The 15,841-nt window shown below is 42.6% G+C and overlaps 1 protein-coding gene across 9 annotated transcripts in view; it reads right to left on the bottom strand.

The window, feature by feature from the left end:
- Window positions 1-15,841, bottom strand: part of LOC106583566 (CUGBP Elav-like family member 4) — a 129,223-nt gene that overhangs the window by 85,659 nt on the left and 27,723 nt on the right. For all 9 annotated transcript variants that reach the window (XM_045705391.2, XM_014167906.3, XM_014167901.3 and 6 more), the window contains exon 2: window positions 9,167-9,249. In XM_045705391.2, coding sequence (XP_045561347.1) covers window positions 9,167-9,249 — 83 coding nt within the window. The remainder of the gene's footprint in view (window positions 1-9,166; window positions 9,250-15,841) is intronic.

Raw genomic sequence — 15,841 nt, 5'->3', positions numbered from 1 at the left:
TGTCCCTGTGTTGAACCGGGTGTAAGGGAGAGAGGGAAAGAGGGATGGCAGAAGGGTGTGTGTGTATTTGAACAGGTTCTGAAATGACACATTGATTCACGAGCTTCTAAATATTTTCATCTGGCTCCCAGTTTGAACAATTACAGTTTGAGTCAATCGGTACCGGATTTCTATGTGCGTGTTTGTGTGTGTTTGTGTGTCTGTCTATGTGTGTGTGTGTGTGTGTGTGTGTGTGTGTGTGTGTGTGTGTGCGCACAAGTGCATGTGTGTGTGTGTGTGTGTGATCTGCTTATTCTGTGTGGAGGAGAATGTGTTTCGAAGAGTGTGTGGGTGTGATGGTGGGTGTGTGAGTGACAGAAAGAAATGCATATGTATGAAGCGTGTTTATGTCAGGGTGTATGAGAAAGATCTGTGTGTATTTGTCTTTCAGTGTGTATGTATCTCTTTGCCCCTGTATGTGTATCTGTGCGTGTTTGAATGCTCACGGTTTTACACATGTGTATGTGTGTTTATGAGTGTGAGAGAGTATTTGTGTGTGGGTGTTTACACACAAGGTACAGGCTGATCATGCCCCGTGTCCTCCCCCTACCTCCCTCCCCCTCCCTCCCTCCCTGCTAGGGAGGCCCTGTGCCAAAATCAATAGAGGCTTTCTGATGCATCATGCTGTTGTATGAGTCTGAAACGTGAGAGGGGATCATAAATATGTCATCCAGAGGCACACATTGGGACAGGTCCCGTTTTATACAGGTCATTTACACTCTCTTAAACCTCCCCGGTGAATTATTTCATAGATGCACACTTTGAATAAATAATCTAATGCAACATTTCTTATGTTTAGTTTATGTCTGGCATTGGTTTGACCTCCCCATAAGTTCTTCTTTGTAAAAGGTGGGAACCTGATAATGTGCCAGCAGCTGTGAAAACCTGCGGTGGTACACAAGTACACAGTCTAATCAATGTCAATCAGTAATCAGTCACTTCAACTGTGATTATGATACATAAAAACAAAGAAGTATCTTATCCTACTAAAATACATACTAGTAGCTTAGCTGATTCCACACAAAGGACTGTATTACCAAATTACCAATCTGGCCCTCATAACATCATGGCCACCTTATCCTCTCCCTTGTAACTATTCCCCAGGTCGTTGGAATGTGTTCTCAGTCAACTTACCTGGTAAAATAAGGGTTAATAAATAACAAATAAAATGTTGAATGCACCACAAACTGATACAATCCATTACCACTAGCATTGCTACATTCTCCAAAAAAGCTAGCCAGGAAATTCTGGACTTTGCTAGATATCCAGCTAATATATATATTTTTTTTACGGTTTGGAGGAAACGTCAACATGCTAGGAAGTCGAAAATAAGATCAAACTTCCAAAAGTTGAACTATCACTTGTAATAATAGGTCAGAGATACTCAAATCAAGCACAGTTACACTTTTTTTTGCCTGGTAGGTAACTGCATTCACCTGGTGCACCGGGTCTAAATCAATCCCTGACTAAAGGGTTAGAATGAAAATAAGCAGTGGAAATGGACTCAAGCTCCAGATTTGAGTATCCCTGCAGTAGGTATAGTGCATTTGGAAAGTATTCAGACCCCTTGACTTTTACACAGTTTGTTACGTTACAGCCTAATTCTAAAATCAATTGAAGATTTTTTTCCATTATCAATCTACACACAATACCCCATTTTAATGACAAAGTGAAAACCTTTTTTCAGAAATTTTTGCACGTTTAAAAAAAATACAAAACAGAAATACCTTATTTACAGAGGTATTCAGAGCTCAGGTGCATCCTGTTTCCACTGATCATCCTTGATGTTTCTACAACTTGATTGGAGTCCACCTGTGGTAAATTCAATTGATTTGACATGATTTGGAAAGAAACACCTTATAAGGTCCCATAGTTGACAGTGCATGTAAGCACGAAAACCATGCCATGAGGTTGAAGGAATTGTCCATAGAGCTCTGAGACAGGATTGTGTCGAGGTACAGATCTGGGGAAGGGAACCAAAACATTTCTGTAGCATTGAAGGTCCCCAAGAACACAGTGGCCTTCATCATTCTTAAATGGAAGAAGTTTGGAACCACCAAGACTCTTCCTAGAGCTGGCCGCCCGGCCAAACTGAGCAATCGGGGGAGAAGGGCCTTGGTCAGGGAGTTTGACCAAGAACCCGATGGTCACTCTGACAGAGCTCCAGAGTTCCTCTGTGGAGATGGGAGAACCTTCCAGAAGGAAAACCATCTCTGCAGCACTCCACCAATCAGGTGTTTATGGTAGAGTGGCCAGACGGAAGCCACTCCAGTAAAAGGCACATGACAGCCCCTTGGAGTTTGCCAAAAGGCACCTAAAGGATCCTCAGACCATGAGAAACAAGATTCTCTGGTCTGGTGAAACCAATAAATCTTTGGCCTGAATGCCAAGCATCACGTCTGGAGGAAACCTCGCACCATCCCTACGGTGAAGCATGGTGCTGACAGCATCATGCTGTGGGGATGTTTTTCAGCGGCATGGACTGGGAAACTAGTCAGGATGGAGGGAAAGATGAACGGAGCAAAGTACAGAGAGATCCTTGATTAAAACCTGCTCCAGAGTGCTCAGGACCTCAGACTGGGGGGCGACAGTTCACCTTCCAACAGGACAACGACCCTAAGTACACAGCCAAGACAACGCAGGAGTGGCTTCGGGACAAGTCTCTGAATGTCCTTGAGTGGCCCAACCAGAGCCCAAACATGAACCCAATCAAACATCTCTGGACATGAAAATAGCTGTGCAGCGACACTCCCTATCCATCCTGACTGAGCTTGAGAGAATCTGCAGAGAATAATGGGAGAAACTCCCCAAATACAGGTGTGCCAGGTTTGTAGCGTCATACCCAAGAAGGCTTGAGGCTGTAATTGCTGCCAAAGGTGCATCAAGAAAAAAGTTCAAAGAACTTTGTTTAATTTTTATTTTTAATACATTTGCAAAAAATATATAATAACTGTTTTTGCTTTGTCATTATAGGTTATTGTGTGTAGATTGAGAGAGATAGTTGGGTAAAAAGAGAAGAAGCAAATGCGGATTACGCAGCATATAAAATGTCCCACTGCCTTTCTCATCTCTCTGCCAAGTCCCTGTTCTTTTCGTAATGAACTAATTTGATGCGTTTTTCCATCTTCACCTCTATAAGGCTTCATAGAATGCATCTCCCAGACTTGTCTGCTTCTTCAAGATTGGCTGCTCATACTAGGACTGTCCCAGATCATTATAACTGTTTACTTAACATTCACAATGAGTCGACAAATCTGAGCAATCATCGGCGGATCCGATCAGGGATTGACTAATTAGCATTTCTTATTAAACGATGGTGATGGGTAGTGACTTCAATTACATTTATTTGACAAACGCTACGGGGGCTGATCTAGTCTAGTCGCAAAAGCTTTCAAAATGTATGGATCGCTACATGAAAAAGGGCCCTTTATTGCTAACTTAAATGCCGTACCGCGTACAACACTCAATAAGACAAAAACTTCCAACGCAAACACATTCCATGTGAATGTAAAATCCCCTTCTCGTTCAAGCCAAATATTTAATCTCTCTTATTTTTTTGTGTGTGACTATGCCATTCCTGCTCTGTGGGAAGAAGGGAAAGGGGGATGAAATAAGAGAAAGAGTGAGGGATCCACAGCGGCAGAGGTAGCACACGCCTCCTCTCTTCCCCACTGCACGTCTATGATGTCATAATCACTCACATCAAAGGCTTTCTGCTCAACACGGCGACTGTCAACCTCCCTGGAGGCGTCATTAAAAAACGAACAGACCCAACCGAGCGAGCCCTGACAGAGACGCATCAAAACTCCAGCAAATCAACTCACACATACGCATGTACGCACACACGCACGCATGCAGACACGCGTGTGCACATGCACGCATGCATGCACACACACACACACACACACACACACACACACACACACACACACACACACACACACACACACACACACACACACACACACACACACACACACACACACACACACACACCCATCAGCTATAAATAGGCCGGCTCTGATGTGATGCTGTGTGGTTTCTCCTTGTGGGTTAGTGTGACTGTCAGAGGGAGAATGAAAAGGGGAGGTGAGGGGGAGAAAGAAGGAGATTGAGGCATGGAGAGAAAGAAAGTGAACAAACGTGAAAAATGATGTGTGTGGTAGTGTATACAGTATGTCAACAGAAAGTTAGGAAATAAATACAAATATGTGGTATATTTGAGAATAAACGTGTGGTGGCGAGCTGCATGGGTGTCGAATTGGTTTGTCATTTGATATTGTTTTTTAATTTTTTAATTTTATTTCACCTTTATTTAACCCGGTAGGCTAGTTGAGAACAAGTTCTCATTTACAACTGCGACCTGGCCAAGATAAAGCAAAGCAGTGCAACACAAACAACAACACAGTTACACATGGAATAAAAAAACATACAGTCAATAATACAATAGAAAAAGTCTATGAACAGTGTGTGCAAATGAGGTAGGATAAGGGAGGTAAGGCAATAAATAGGCCATAGTGGAGAGATAATTACAATAGCAATTAAACACTGGAGTGATAGATGTGCTGAAGATGAATGTGCAAGTAGAGATACTGGGGTGCAAAGGAGCAAAATAAATAACAGTATGGGGATGAGGCAGTTGGATGGGCTATTTAAAGATTGGCTATGTACATGTGCAGTGATCTGTGAGCTGCTCTGACAGCTGGTGCTTAAGGTTATTGATGGAGATATGAGTCTCCAGATTCAGTGATTTTTTTGCAGTTCGTTCCATTCATTGGTAGCAGAGAACTGGAAGGAAAGAGGGCCAAAGGAGGAATTGGCTTTGGGGGTGACCAGTGAAATATACCGTTGAAGTTTACATACATTTAGGTTGGAGTCATTAAAACTCGTTTTTCAACCCCTCCACAAATGTCTTGTTAACAAACTATAGTTTTGGCAAGTCAGTTAGGACATCTACTTTTGTGCATCTGATAGGCTAATTGACATCATTTGAGTCAATTGGAGGTGTACCTGTGGATGTATTTCAAGGCCTACCTTCAAACTCAGTGCCTCTTTGCTTGACATCGTGGGAAAATCTAAAGAAATCAGCCAAGACCTCAGAAAAATAATTGTAGACCTCCACAAGTCTGGTTCATTGATGGGAGCAATTTCCAAACTCCTGAAGGTACCACATTCATCTGTACAAACAATAGTACGCAAGTATAAACACCAGGAGACGCGTTCTGTCTCCTAGAGATGAACGTACTTTGGTGCCAAAAGTGCACATCAATCCCAGAACAACAGCAAAGGACCTTGTGAAGATGCTGGAGCAAACAGGTACAAAAGGATCTATATCCACAGTAAAACGAGTCCTATATCGACATAACCTGAAAGGCCACTCAGCAAGGAAGAAGCCACTGCTCCAAAACTGCCATACAAAAGCCAGACTACGGTTTGCAACTGCACATGGGGAAAAAGATTATACTTTTTGGAGAAATGTCCTATGGTCTGATGAAACAAAAATAGAACTGTTTGGCCATAATGACCATCATTATATTTGGAAGAAAAAGGGGGAGGCTTGCAAGCCGAAGACACCATCCCAACCGTTAAGCTTGGGGGTAGCAGCATCATGTTGTGGGGGTGCTTTGCTGCAAGAGGGACTGGTGAGGCATGAAAATTATGTGCATATATTGAAGCAACATCTCAAGACATCAGGCAGGAAGTTAAAGCTTGGTCGCAAATGACCCCAAGCATACTTCCAAAGTTGTGGCAAAATAGCTTAAGGACAACAAAGTCAAGGTATTGGAGTGGCCATCACAAAGCCCTGACCTCAATCCTATAGACAATTTGTGTGCAGAACTGAAAAAGCATGTGCGAGCAAGGAGGCCTACAAACCTGACTCAGTTACACCAGCTCTGTCAGGAGGAATGGGCCAAAAATTCACCCAACTTATTGTGGGAAGGTTGTGGAAAGTTACCAAAACGTTTGACTGAAGTTAAACAATTTAAAGGCAATGCTACCAAATACTAACTGAGTGTATGTAAACTTCTGACCCACTGGGAATATGATGAAAGAAATAATAATTATTATGCTGACATTTCACATTCTTAAAATAAAGTGGTGATCCTAACTGGCCTAAGACAGGGAATTTGTACTAGGATTAAATGTCAGGAAATGTGAAAAACTGAGTTTAAATGTATTTGGCTAAGGTGTATGTAAAGTTCTGACTTCACCTGTACCTGCTGGAGCGCGTGCTACGGGTGGGTGCTGCTATGGTGACCAGTGACCTGAGATAAGGCGGTGTTTTACCTAGCAAAGACTTGTAGATGACCTTGAGCCAGTGGGTTTGGCGACGAATATGAAGCGAGGGCCAGCCAACGAGAGCATGGATGGCATTGTGAAAGACTGCATCCAATTTGCTGAGTATAGTGTTGGAGGCTATTTTGTAAATGACAACGTCAAGGATCGGTAGTTTAGTCAGTTTTACGAGGGTATGTTTGCAGCATGAGTGAAGGATGCTTTGTTGCGAAATAGGAAGCCGATTCTAGGTTTAAATTTGGATTGGAGATGCTTAATGTGAGTCTGGAAGGAGAGGCAAGCAGTTGAAGAGCATGCATTTAGTTTTACTTGCATTTAAGAGCAGTTGGAGGCCACGGAAGAAGAGTTGTACAGCATTGAAGCTCGTCTGGAGGTTAATTAACAAAGTGTCCAAAGAAGGGCCAGAAGTATCCAGAATGGTGTTGTCTGCGTAGAGGTGGATCAGAGAATCACCAGCAGCAAGAGTGACATCATTGATGTATACAGAGAAGAGTTGGCCCGATAATTGAACCCTGTGGCAGCCCCATAGAGAATGCCAGAGGTCTGGACAACAGTTCCTCCGATTTGACACACAGAACTCTGTCTGAGAAGTAATTGGTGAACCAGGCGAGGCAGTCATTTGAGAAACCAAGGCTGTTGAGTCTGCCGATAAGAATGTGGTGATTGACAGAGTCGAAAGCCTTGGCCAGGTCGATGAATACAGCTGCACAGTATTGCCTCTTATCGATGGCGGTTATGATATCGTTTAGGACCTTGAGCGTGGCTGAGGTGCACCCATGACCAGCTCGGAAACCAGATTGCATAACGGAGAAGGTACGGTGGGATTAGAAATGGTTGGTGATCTGTTTGCAAACTTGACTTTTGAAGACCTTAGAAAGGCAGGGTAGGATAGATATAGGTCTATATTAGTTTGGGTCTAGAGTGTTCCCCCTTTGAAGAGGGGGATGACCGCTACAGCTTTCCAATCTTTGGGGATCTCAGACGATACGGAAGAGAGGTTTAACAGGCTAGTAATAGGGGTTGCAACAATTTCTGCGGATAATTTTAGAAAGACAGGGTCCAGATTGTCTAGCCCGACTGATTTGTAGGGGTCCAGATTTTGCAGCTCTTTCAGAACATGAGCTATCTGGATTTGGGTGAAGGAGAAAAGGGGGAGGCTTGGGCAAGTTGCTGCAGGGGGTGCAGGGCGGTTGACCGGGGTAGGGGTAGCCAGGTGGAAAGCAAGGCCAGCCGTAGAAAAATGCTTATTGAAATTCTCAATTATCGTGTATTAATCAGTGGTGACAGTGTTTCCTAGCCTCAGTGCAGTGGGCAGCTGGGAGTAGGTGCTCTTATTCTCCATGGTCTTTACATGGTCCCAAAACATTTTGGAGTTTGTGCTACAGGATGCACATTTCTGTTTGAAAAAGCTAGCCTTTGCTTTCCTTTGCGGGGGCTAATCGATGCTAATGCCATACGCCACAGGATGTTTTCGTGCTGGTCAAGGGCAGTCAGGTCTGGAGTGAACCAAGGGCTATATCTGTTCCTGGTTCTACATTTTTTGAATGGGGCATGCTTATTTAAGATGGTGAGGAAAGCACTTTTAAAGAATAACCAGGCATCCTCTACTGACGGAATGAGGTCAATATCCTTCCAGGATACCCGGGCCAGGTCGATTAGAAAGGCCTGCTCGCTGAAGTGTTTTAGGGAGCGTTTGACAGTGATGAAGGGTGTTTGCTTAACCGCAGACCCATTACGGATGCAGGCAATGAGGCAGTGATCGCTGAGATCCTGGTTGAAGACAGCAGAGGTGTATTTGGAGGGCAGGTTGGTTAGGATGATATCTATGAGGGTGCCCGTGTTTACGGATTTGGGGTTGTACCTGGTAGGTTCATTGATAAATTGTGTGAGATTGAGGGCATCAAGCTTAGATTGTAGGATGGCCGCGGTGTTAAGCATGTCCCAGTTTAGGTCACCTAACAGCATGAGCTCTGAAAATAGATGGGGGGCAATCAATTCACATATGGTGTCCAGGGCACAGCTGGGGGCAGAAGGTGGTCTATAGCAAGCAGCAACGAGGAGAGACTTGTTTCTGGAAAGGTGGATTTTTAAAAGTAGAAGCTCAAATTGTTTGGGCACAGACCTGGACAGTAAGACAGAACTCTGCAGGCTATCTCTGCAGTAGATTGGAAGTCAACCACCTTTGGCAGTTCTATCTTGTCAGAAAATGTTATAGTTAGGGATGGACATTTCAGGGTTTTTGGTCTTCCTAAGCCACGATTCAGACATGGCTCAGACATCCGGGTTGGCAGAGTGTGCTAAAGCAGTGAATAAAACAAACTTAAGGATGAGGCTTCTTATGTCAACATGCATGAAACCAAGGCTTTTACGGTTACAGAATTCAACAAATGAGAGCGCCTGGGGAATGGGAGTGGAGCTAGGCACTGCAGGGCCTGGATTAACCTCTACATCACCAGAGGAGCAGAGTCGGATAAGGGTACGGCTAAATGCTATAAGAACTGGTCCTGTAGTACGTTCGGAACAGAGAGTAAAAGGAGCAGGTTTCTGGTCACTGTAGAATAGATTCAAGGCATAATGTACAGACAGATGTGAATACAGTGGACGTAAACCTAGGCATTGAGTGACGATGAGAATGATATTGTCTCTAGAAACATCATTATTTTACCATTAGTTCACCATGTATTCTCCTGGCTGTATGAGAAGGTGCTTGAGGGGACATACAGTACATAGAGCAAATGGCCACCCTCTTCCCTATTTAGTGAACTAGCTCTGGTCAGAAGTAGTACACTATATAGGGTATGAAGACTATGACACTGTGGTGGTAACTTACCCCTGGCAGGGTCTTCTGCTCGTGGAGGGCATTCTGAGCTTTCAGGGACGACTCTCTGGTACAGTAGGTTAGGAAGGCACAGCCTGAGAGAGGACAGAGAGGGCAGAGAGATGGTAAAGAAATGTTAGCATACTGGGACAAACACTGAGAGACAGCAACTGGAGGACGAGACCACTCAAAACAATCACAGAGAAAAGCCAAAAACAACACAGCCATCCCCTGAGTATGAGAGGAAGAGAGAGAGAGAGAGAGAGAGTGAGAGAGAGAGAGAGAGATAGCTCCACACACACAGCAAGCCTGCAGCTAAATAATTATATCTCTGTGTGCACAGATCTGTGTTCTTGCTTTAAAGACAACCGTTTAGTTTTGCTTACGAAAACTACTTACTCTACAGTATATATGCAGAACAATTTACTTTCCCTATTGCCACTTCTTATATAGCAGAGATTTGGAAACGTGTGAAAGCTAATCTAGCTACAGTAGCTACTTTCTTCCATAACATGTCAAATCTGATGTGGCTCTCCCTCTCTCTCCCTGCCAGTCTAAGTCTGCGGTTATCCAGTCGTCCATTGGTGTGTGTCAGTCCTCACTTTGCTGTGACAAGGCAGACATTTCCCTGACAGCCTCTCTCTCCGCTCTATATGTTCCCACAATCCCTTGTTTCCTTAGCACCTGGCTGACGTGAGGGGGCTGCCAGAGAAATGCCAGGGACTCAGGCAAACGAGGAGATACCTCAGAAACATGTCACTCACACAGGCACCCTTGACAGAAAGCCTATGTAGCGCTGTCATAAGGCTGACATAGTATCAGCTATGTCAGCTAAGGGGAATCTTATTTAGAACTGTCCACCTTCTGACTGTAAATGTTATTATTGAGACCCTCTATGTATAAATATATACGTAACACAAGAAACCATGGAACCATGTTCAGAGGACATTTGAAAACATTATGCAAACATTCAAGTAACATCCCTACTCGTAGACCTCTACAATCTTGCTTGCATCCCAAATAGCATCATATTCCCTATTAAGTACATTACTATGGGGGATGGTCAGTCCTTGCATCCGTAGCTCTGTCTATGAATTTAAGAGTGGTTACATTTCTCCAACCCCATCCATTTTTACATTTAAAAGCCACTGGTATCCAGAGAAACTTACAGGAGCAATTGGGGTTAAGTACCTTTCTCAAAGGCACATTGACAGATTTTTCACCTAGTTGGCTCAAGGATTCAAACCAGCAACCTTTCTGTTATTGGCCCAACACTCTTATCCACTAGGCTACCTGCCATTCCTCAGCTTTTTAACGAAACAGGGGCGAGGAGGACACTTTGTAATTGTTTCAACTGCTGATTGCCGCTTTAATTTAAGGCTGCTGTATGGTTTTGGTTGGAGGCATGTCCAACCCACGGCGCCATCTTGAATTAGGCTGCAGGCCCATTATTTCAAGTAAGTATCTGAAAGGGTGAGGGTTACACAGCAGCCCAAGCAGCCACGCAAAATGAGAGGCACAAATCTGTGCAATTAGCTGTTCGATTTCCATACACCCAATTGTGTTGATACGGCCGTTTATCAAGTTTCAAGTTTTTATCACACACACACACACACACACGACAGACGCAACACTCAACAAATGCCCCAGTCATCATTATTGTCAGGCTCAGCCCTGAGCTTGATGTGTCTGACTCTAGCTGGCTAAAACTAGTGTAGCGACCCTGTTTCTGAGTTCTGACATTCTCTTATTGTGTTGTTGGTGCTCATTACCAGTTATTTAGGTTTTGCAGGGTCCAGCAGGCCAATCCCCCTGATGTCTACCAATCAAAGGAATGCCTGGAATGTTCGGTGCCAGAAGTCATTGTGGTTGGTGGAATAGCAGGGGGCGGGGGGGTTGGTCACCTACAACCATATAGTAGCCTGTGAAGGGTTTAGGAATTGTCATGACTGGCCTGTGAGGATTGTTACAGTGGATCACAGTTCTACAGAGACATCTCTCCCTCCCGCAGACAGGGAGAGGTATGGAGGTGGGGGGCTTTTATGACCTCACGCCCATCGTAAATTATAAGGCAGCAGCCCAACTCAATTCTATTCTCTAATGTGAGAGACTGGAATGTCTGTGTGCCTTAGGAAGAGTTTATAGTCCAAAACTACAGAACATCAAATAAATGGACTTTGGGACAATATATTTCATAAGCCAAAATGGTGGTAACAATGATGGATGGAATATGAAAATGTATGTCTATGTTATTAAAAGTTAAATGAGGATGTTATAATGAAAACATTGTAACTTGAAGAGTTTTCATAATGTATATGTGATGTTTAGATACTTTATGTTGGGTAGAGAATATCCAGATGAAAGAGGATGTTTTGGTGACGATAAGACTGTGATTTTAGCTGTCTAAAAGAGATCATAGTAAATGCTAATACCTTGCTTTGTAATGAGCTACGCCCCAGGAACCCAGAGACCATGCCATTAAGACGGAAACGCCCCTTGTGACCCAAGGGTATAAAACATGTGAGTTAAGAATTCAGATACCAGACTAAGTTTACCATGTGCTGCAGCTAAGGTTTATGACTAGTCATGATGCCGGAATGCAACACGAGGTTGAAGACAAAGAAAATCTCTGAACAATCAAGTTCATGGCAGAGTAGCTTTTCTATGTACTGTATCTAGGAAGGTGAATTTAAGCAGGACCCTCCGGCTATTCTTTACAAATCACCGGGTGTCTACACAGCTCTCCTACCCATGCTGTGAGCGTCAACACGGCTGATTTGCCGTCCTGAGAAGACCACTCTCACAGAACGAGTGCAAGGAAACAGACGACTTAGAGAAAGGACATTGTGACATCGTGTGAACAATCAGAGACTTACACCTGAAGACAAAAGAACAAGGCGTCAGCCAAACCTTTCCCACTAAGCGGAACTCGGCCCGCGAATAGATACCCAACGGAGACCTTCAACACGTAAATACATGCATTACACTTTTTATCCATAAGAGCGGCAGTTCGAGGCAAGGTGTTAGGGCTAAAACTAAGCATAGTTTACAAATGTATCCAAGTGTTGAATTTCTCTCTTACTCTTTCTCTATCTCTTTAAATTTCCGTCTTGTGTAACACGTGTCATATTCTGTTGGTCCGCTAGGGACCTGTTGTCATTGTATTAAGTTCTAATCAATAGCCTAGACTGTGTGTGTTTGTGTATGTGTATCTTATGTTATCATTTAGCTTGTTAATAAATAAATAATCACCTCAATTTGTGTGGTACAGAATGCTTTAGTGAGGCCCGGGTTTGTTCAGATTTAAGAATTATGCAACATTCAGAATGAGACTGATGAGGAAATTAATTAATTTGTGACTACTATGAAATCGATATTCTGATATTCTTTGAGTTAAATGGGGAAACGGTAGCTCATTAACCTGTTATGGATAGGGGGCAGTATTTTCACAGCCGGATAAAAAACGTACCCGATTTAATCTGATTATTACTCCTGCCCAGAAACTAGAATATGCATATAATTATTAGCTTTGGATAGAAAACACTCCAAAGTTTCTAAAACTGTTTGAATGGTGTCTGTGATTATAACAGAACTCATTTGGCAGGCCAAAACCTGAGAAGATTCTGTACAGGAAGTACCCTGTCTGACCATTTCTTGGCCTTCTTTGCCATCTCTATCCATTACAAAGGATCTCTGCTGTTACGTGACACTTCCTACAGCTCACATGGTCTCTCAGAAGGCGGCAAAAAGCTGAATCGTGGCTTTGCAGGCTCTGGCTGAAACAAAGTAGCGCGTTTGGGTAGTGGCTGGTTACAGTACTGTGAGACTCAGGCGCGTGCCCGCGTCGACAGAATGCTTTGTTTTCTTTCGTCTGTTTACCTAAATGCAGATTCCCGGTCGGAATATTATCGCTTTTTTACGAGAAAAATGGCATAAAAATTGATTTTAAACAGCGGTTGACATGCTTCGAAGTACGGTAATGGAATATTTAGAAATCTTTTGTCACGAATTGCGCCATGCTCGTAACCCTTATTTACACTTCGGATAGTGTCTAGAACGCACGAACAAAACGCCGCTATTTGGATATAACGATGGATTATTTTGGACCAAACCAACATTTTTTATTGAAGTAGCAGTCCTGGGAGTGCATTCTGACGAAGACAACAAAGGTAATCAAACTTTTGTAATAGTAAATCGTGATGGCTGGGCTATCTACTGAGAATATTGCAAAATGTGCTTTCACCGAAAAGCTATTTTAAAATCGGACATATCGAGTGCATAGAGGAGTTCTGTATCTTTAATTCTTAAAATAATTGTTATGTTTTTTGTGAACGTTTATCGTGAGTAATTTAGTAAATTCACCGGATGTTTGCGGGGGGTATGCTAGTTCTGATTGTCACATGCTAATGTAAAAAAGCTGGTTTTTGATATAAATATGAACTTGATTGAACAAAACATGCATGCATTGTATAACATAATGTCCTAGGTGTGTCATCTGATGAAGATCATCAAAGGTTAGTGCTGCATTTAGCTGTGGTTTTGTTTTTTGTGACATTATATGCTAGCTTGAAAAATGGGTGTCTGATTATTTCTGGCTGGGTACTCTGCTGACATAATGTATGTTTTGCTTTCGCTGTAAAGCGTTTTTGAAATCGGACAGTGTGGTTAGATTAACGAGAGTCTTGTCTTTAAAATGCTGTAAAATAGTCATATGTTTGAAAAATGGACGTTTTTGGATTTTAGAGGAGTTTGTATTTCGCGCCACGCCCATCATTGGATATTGGAGCAGGTGTTCCGCTAGCGGAACGTCTAGATGTAAGAGGTTAAACAACATTTTCCCATGGTTCCCCGGGATACTGAGTTAATGGTTGCCTGATTAATTTAATCACGTAATTATGAACATAGTTAATTATATGATAAATAGCATGTCATCACATTAATGATAATACGTCATGACAGAATAAACCGTTTGATTTGAGAGCTTGATCCAATGTCCTGAATATTCGTTTATTCATGATCTATTGAGGTCATTACACAAGTTTCATGTTTCAAGTTTTATTGTCACGTGCACAAATACAGTGAAATGCCTTTCTAGCAAGCTCTTTCCCAACACTGCAGTAATCAATATCAGTAGTAAAAAATATTATACTATAAAATAAGGTAAAGTAGAACAAAAACACAAATTTAAATAAGAAGAACATGAGAAAGCAAGTAAGCTATATACAGGGTCAGTTCCAGGGTCAGTGCCAATACCATATTTCAAATGTACAGGGATACAGGAGTGGTAGGGGTCGATTTGTATAGGGGTAAGGTAACTAGGCATCAGGATATATGATAAACAGAGTAGCAGCAGCATATACTGTACACTCAGTATACAAAACATTAGGAACACCTTCTTAATATTGAGCTGCGCCACCCCCCTCCCTTTTTGCCCCTCAGAACAGCCTCAATTCGTCAGGGCATGGACTCTAAAAGATGTCAAACATGGCCCATGTTGACTCCAATGCTTCCAACAGTTGTGTCAAGTTGGCTGGATGTCCTTTGGGTTGTGGACCATTCTCGATACACAGGGGAAACTGTTGAGCGTGAAAAACCCAGTGGCATTGCAGTTCTTGACACAAACCAGTGTGCCTGGCACCTACTACCATACCCTTTTCAAAGGCACTTAAATATCTTGTCCTTCCCATTCACCGTCTAAATGGCATACAAACAATCCTGGGGCGGCAGGTAGCCTAGTCGTTAGATCGTTGGGCCAGTAACTGAAATGTTGGTGGATTGAATCCCTGAGCTGACAAGGTAAAAATCTGGTGTTCTGCTCCTGAACAAGGCAGGCTGTCATTATAAATAATAATTTGTTCTTAACTAACTTGCCTAGTTAAATAAAGGTACAAACAATTAAATGTCTCATCCCCTTCATCTTCACTGATTGAAGTGGGTTCTTAGGGATAGCCCCCTTTTTTTTCATTGTTTGCCTAAATGACATACCCAAATCTAACTGCCTGTAGCTCAGGCCCTGAAACAAGGATGTGCATATTCTTGGTACCATTTGAAAGGAAACACTTTGCAGTTTGTGGAAATGTGAATTGATTGTAGGAGAATATAACACTATAGATCTTTTAGAAGAAAATACAAAGAAAAAACCAACCTTTTTTTATCACCATCTTTGAAATGCAATAGAAAGGTCCCACTTCTAGCCATCACTCTGGTAGTAATTTTGATGGTGTCCACAAGATGGCAGCAGTGTGTGTGCAACGTTACAGACAGATAACTTGAAGTATGAGCGAGCTACATGACATTTAGTGTGAAGTCACCCAAATACATTTGGGCAAATCGTGGAGATATTTGCATTCATATTACATTTTTCTGCAAGAATATCATCAAATCTGTATACTTGGAATTTGATTTAGCTTTTTCAGTATTAGTAGCCATATTATAAGTTCAACATTTGCAAAACAACCAGTTTTCATAACTTCATAACTCTGAGTGTTTTTATAATTTTTGTCCAAAATGAAAAGGCATGCTGTCGTACAAGGTTAGTAGCTACATTTTACGACAGATACATGGTTTCCCAGCTCATTGGCTATCTAGCTAGCTTTGTTTGACCCCGATTGGTGTTTTTTGAGTCATTCAAGTGAAGACCGCCCGCGTCATCGGCGTGCCATGAAGGCGTTTGTCATGGCTGTCGAA

The sequence above is a fragment of the Salmo salar genome, chromosome 22, assembly GCF_965601325.2.
Source record: "Salmo salar chromosome 22, fSalSal1, whole genome shotgun sequence".
Lineage (NCBI taxonomy): Eukaryota > Metazoa > Chordata > Actinopteri > Salmoniformes > Salmonidae > Salmo > Salmo salar.
Note: the sequence above shows the minus strand (reverse complement) of the source record. Positions and strands in the feature narration are given on the sequence as shown.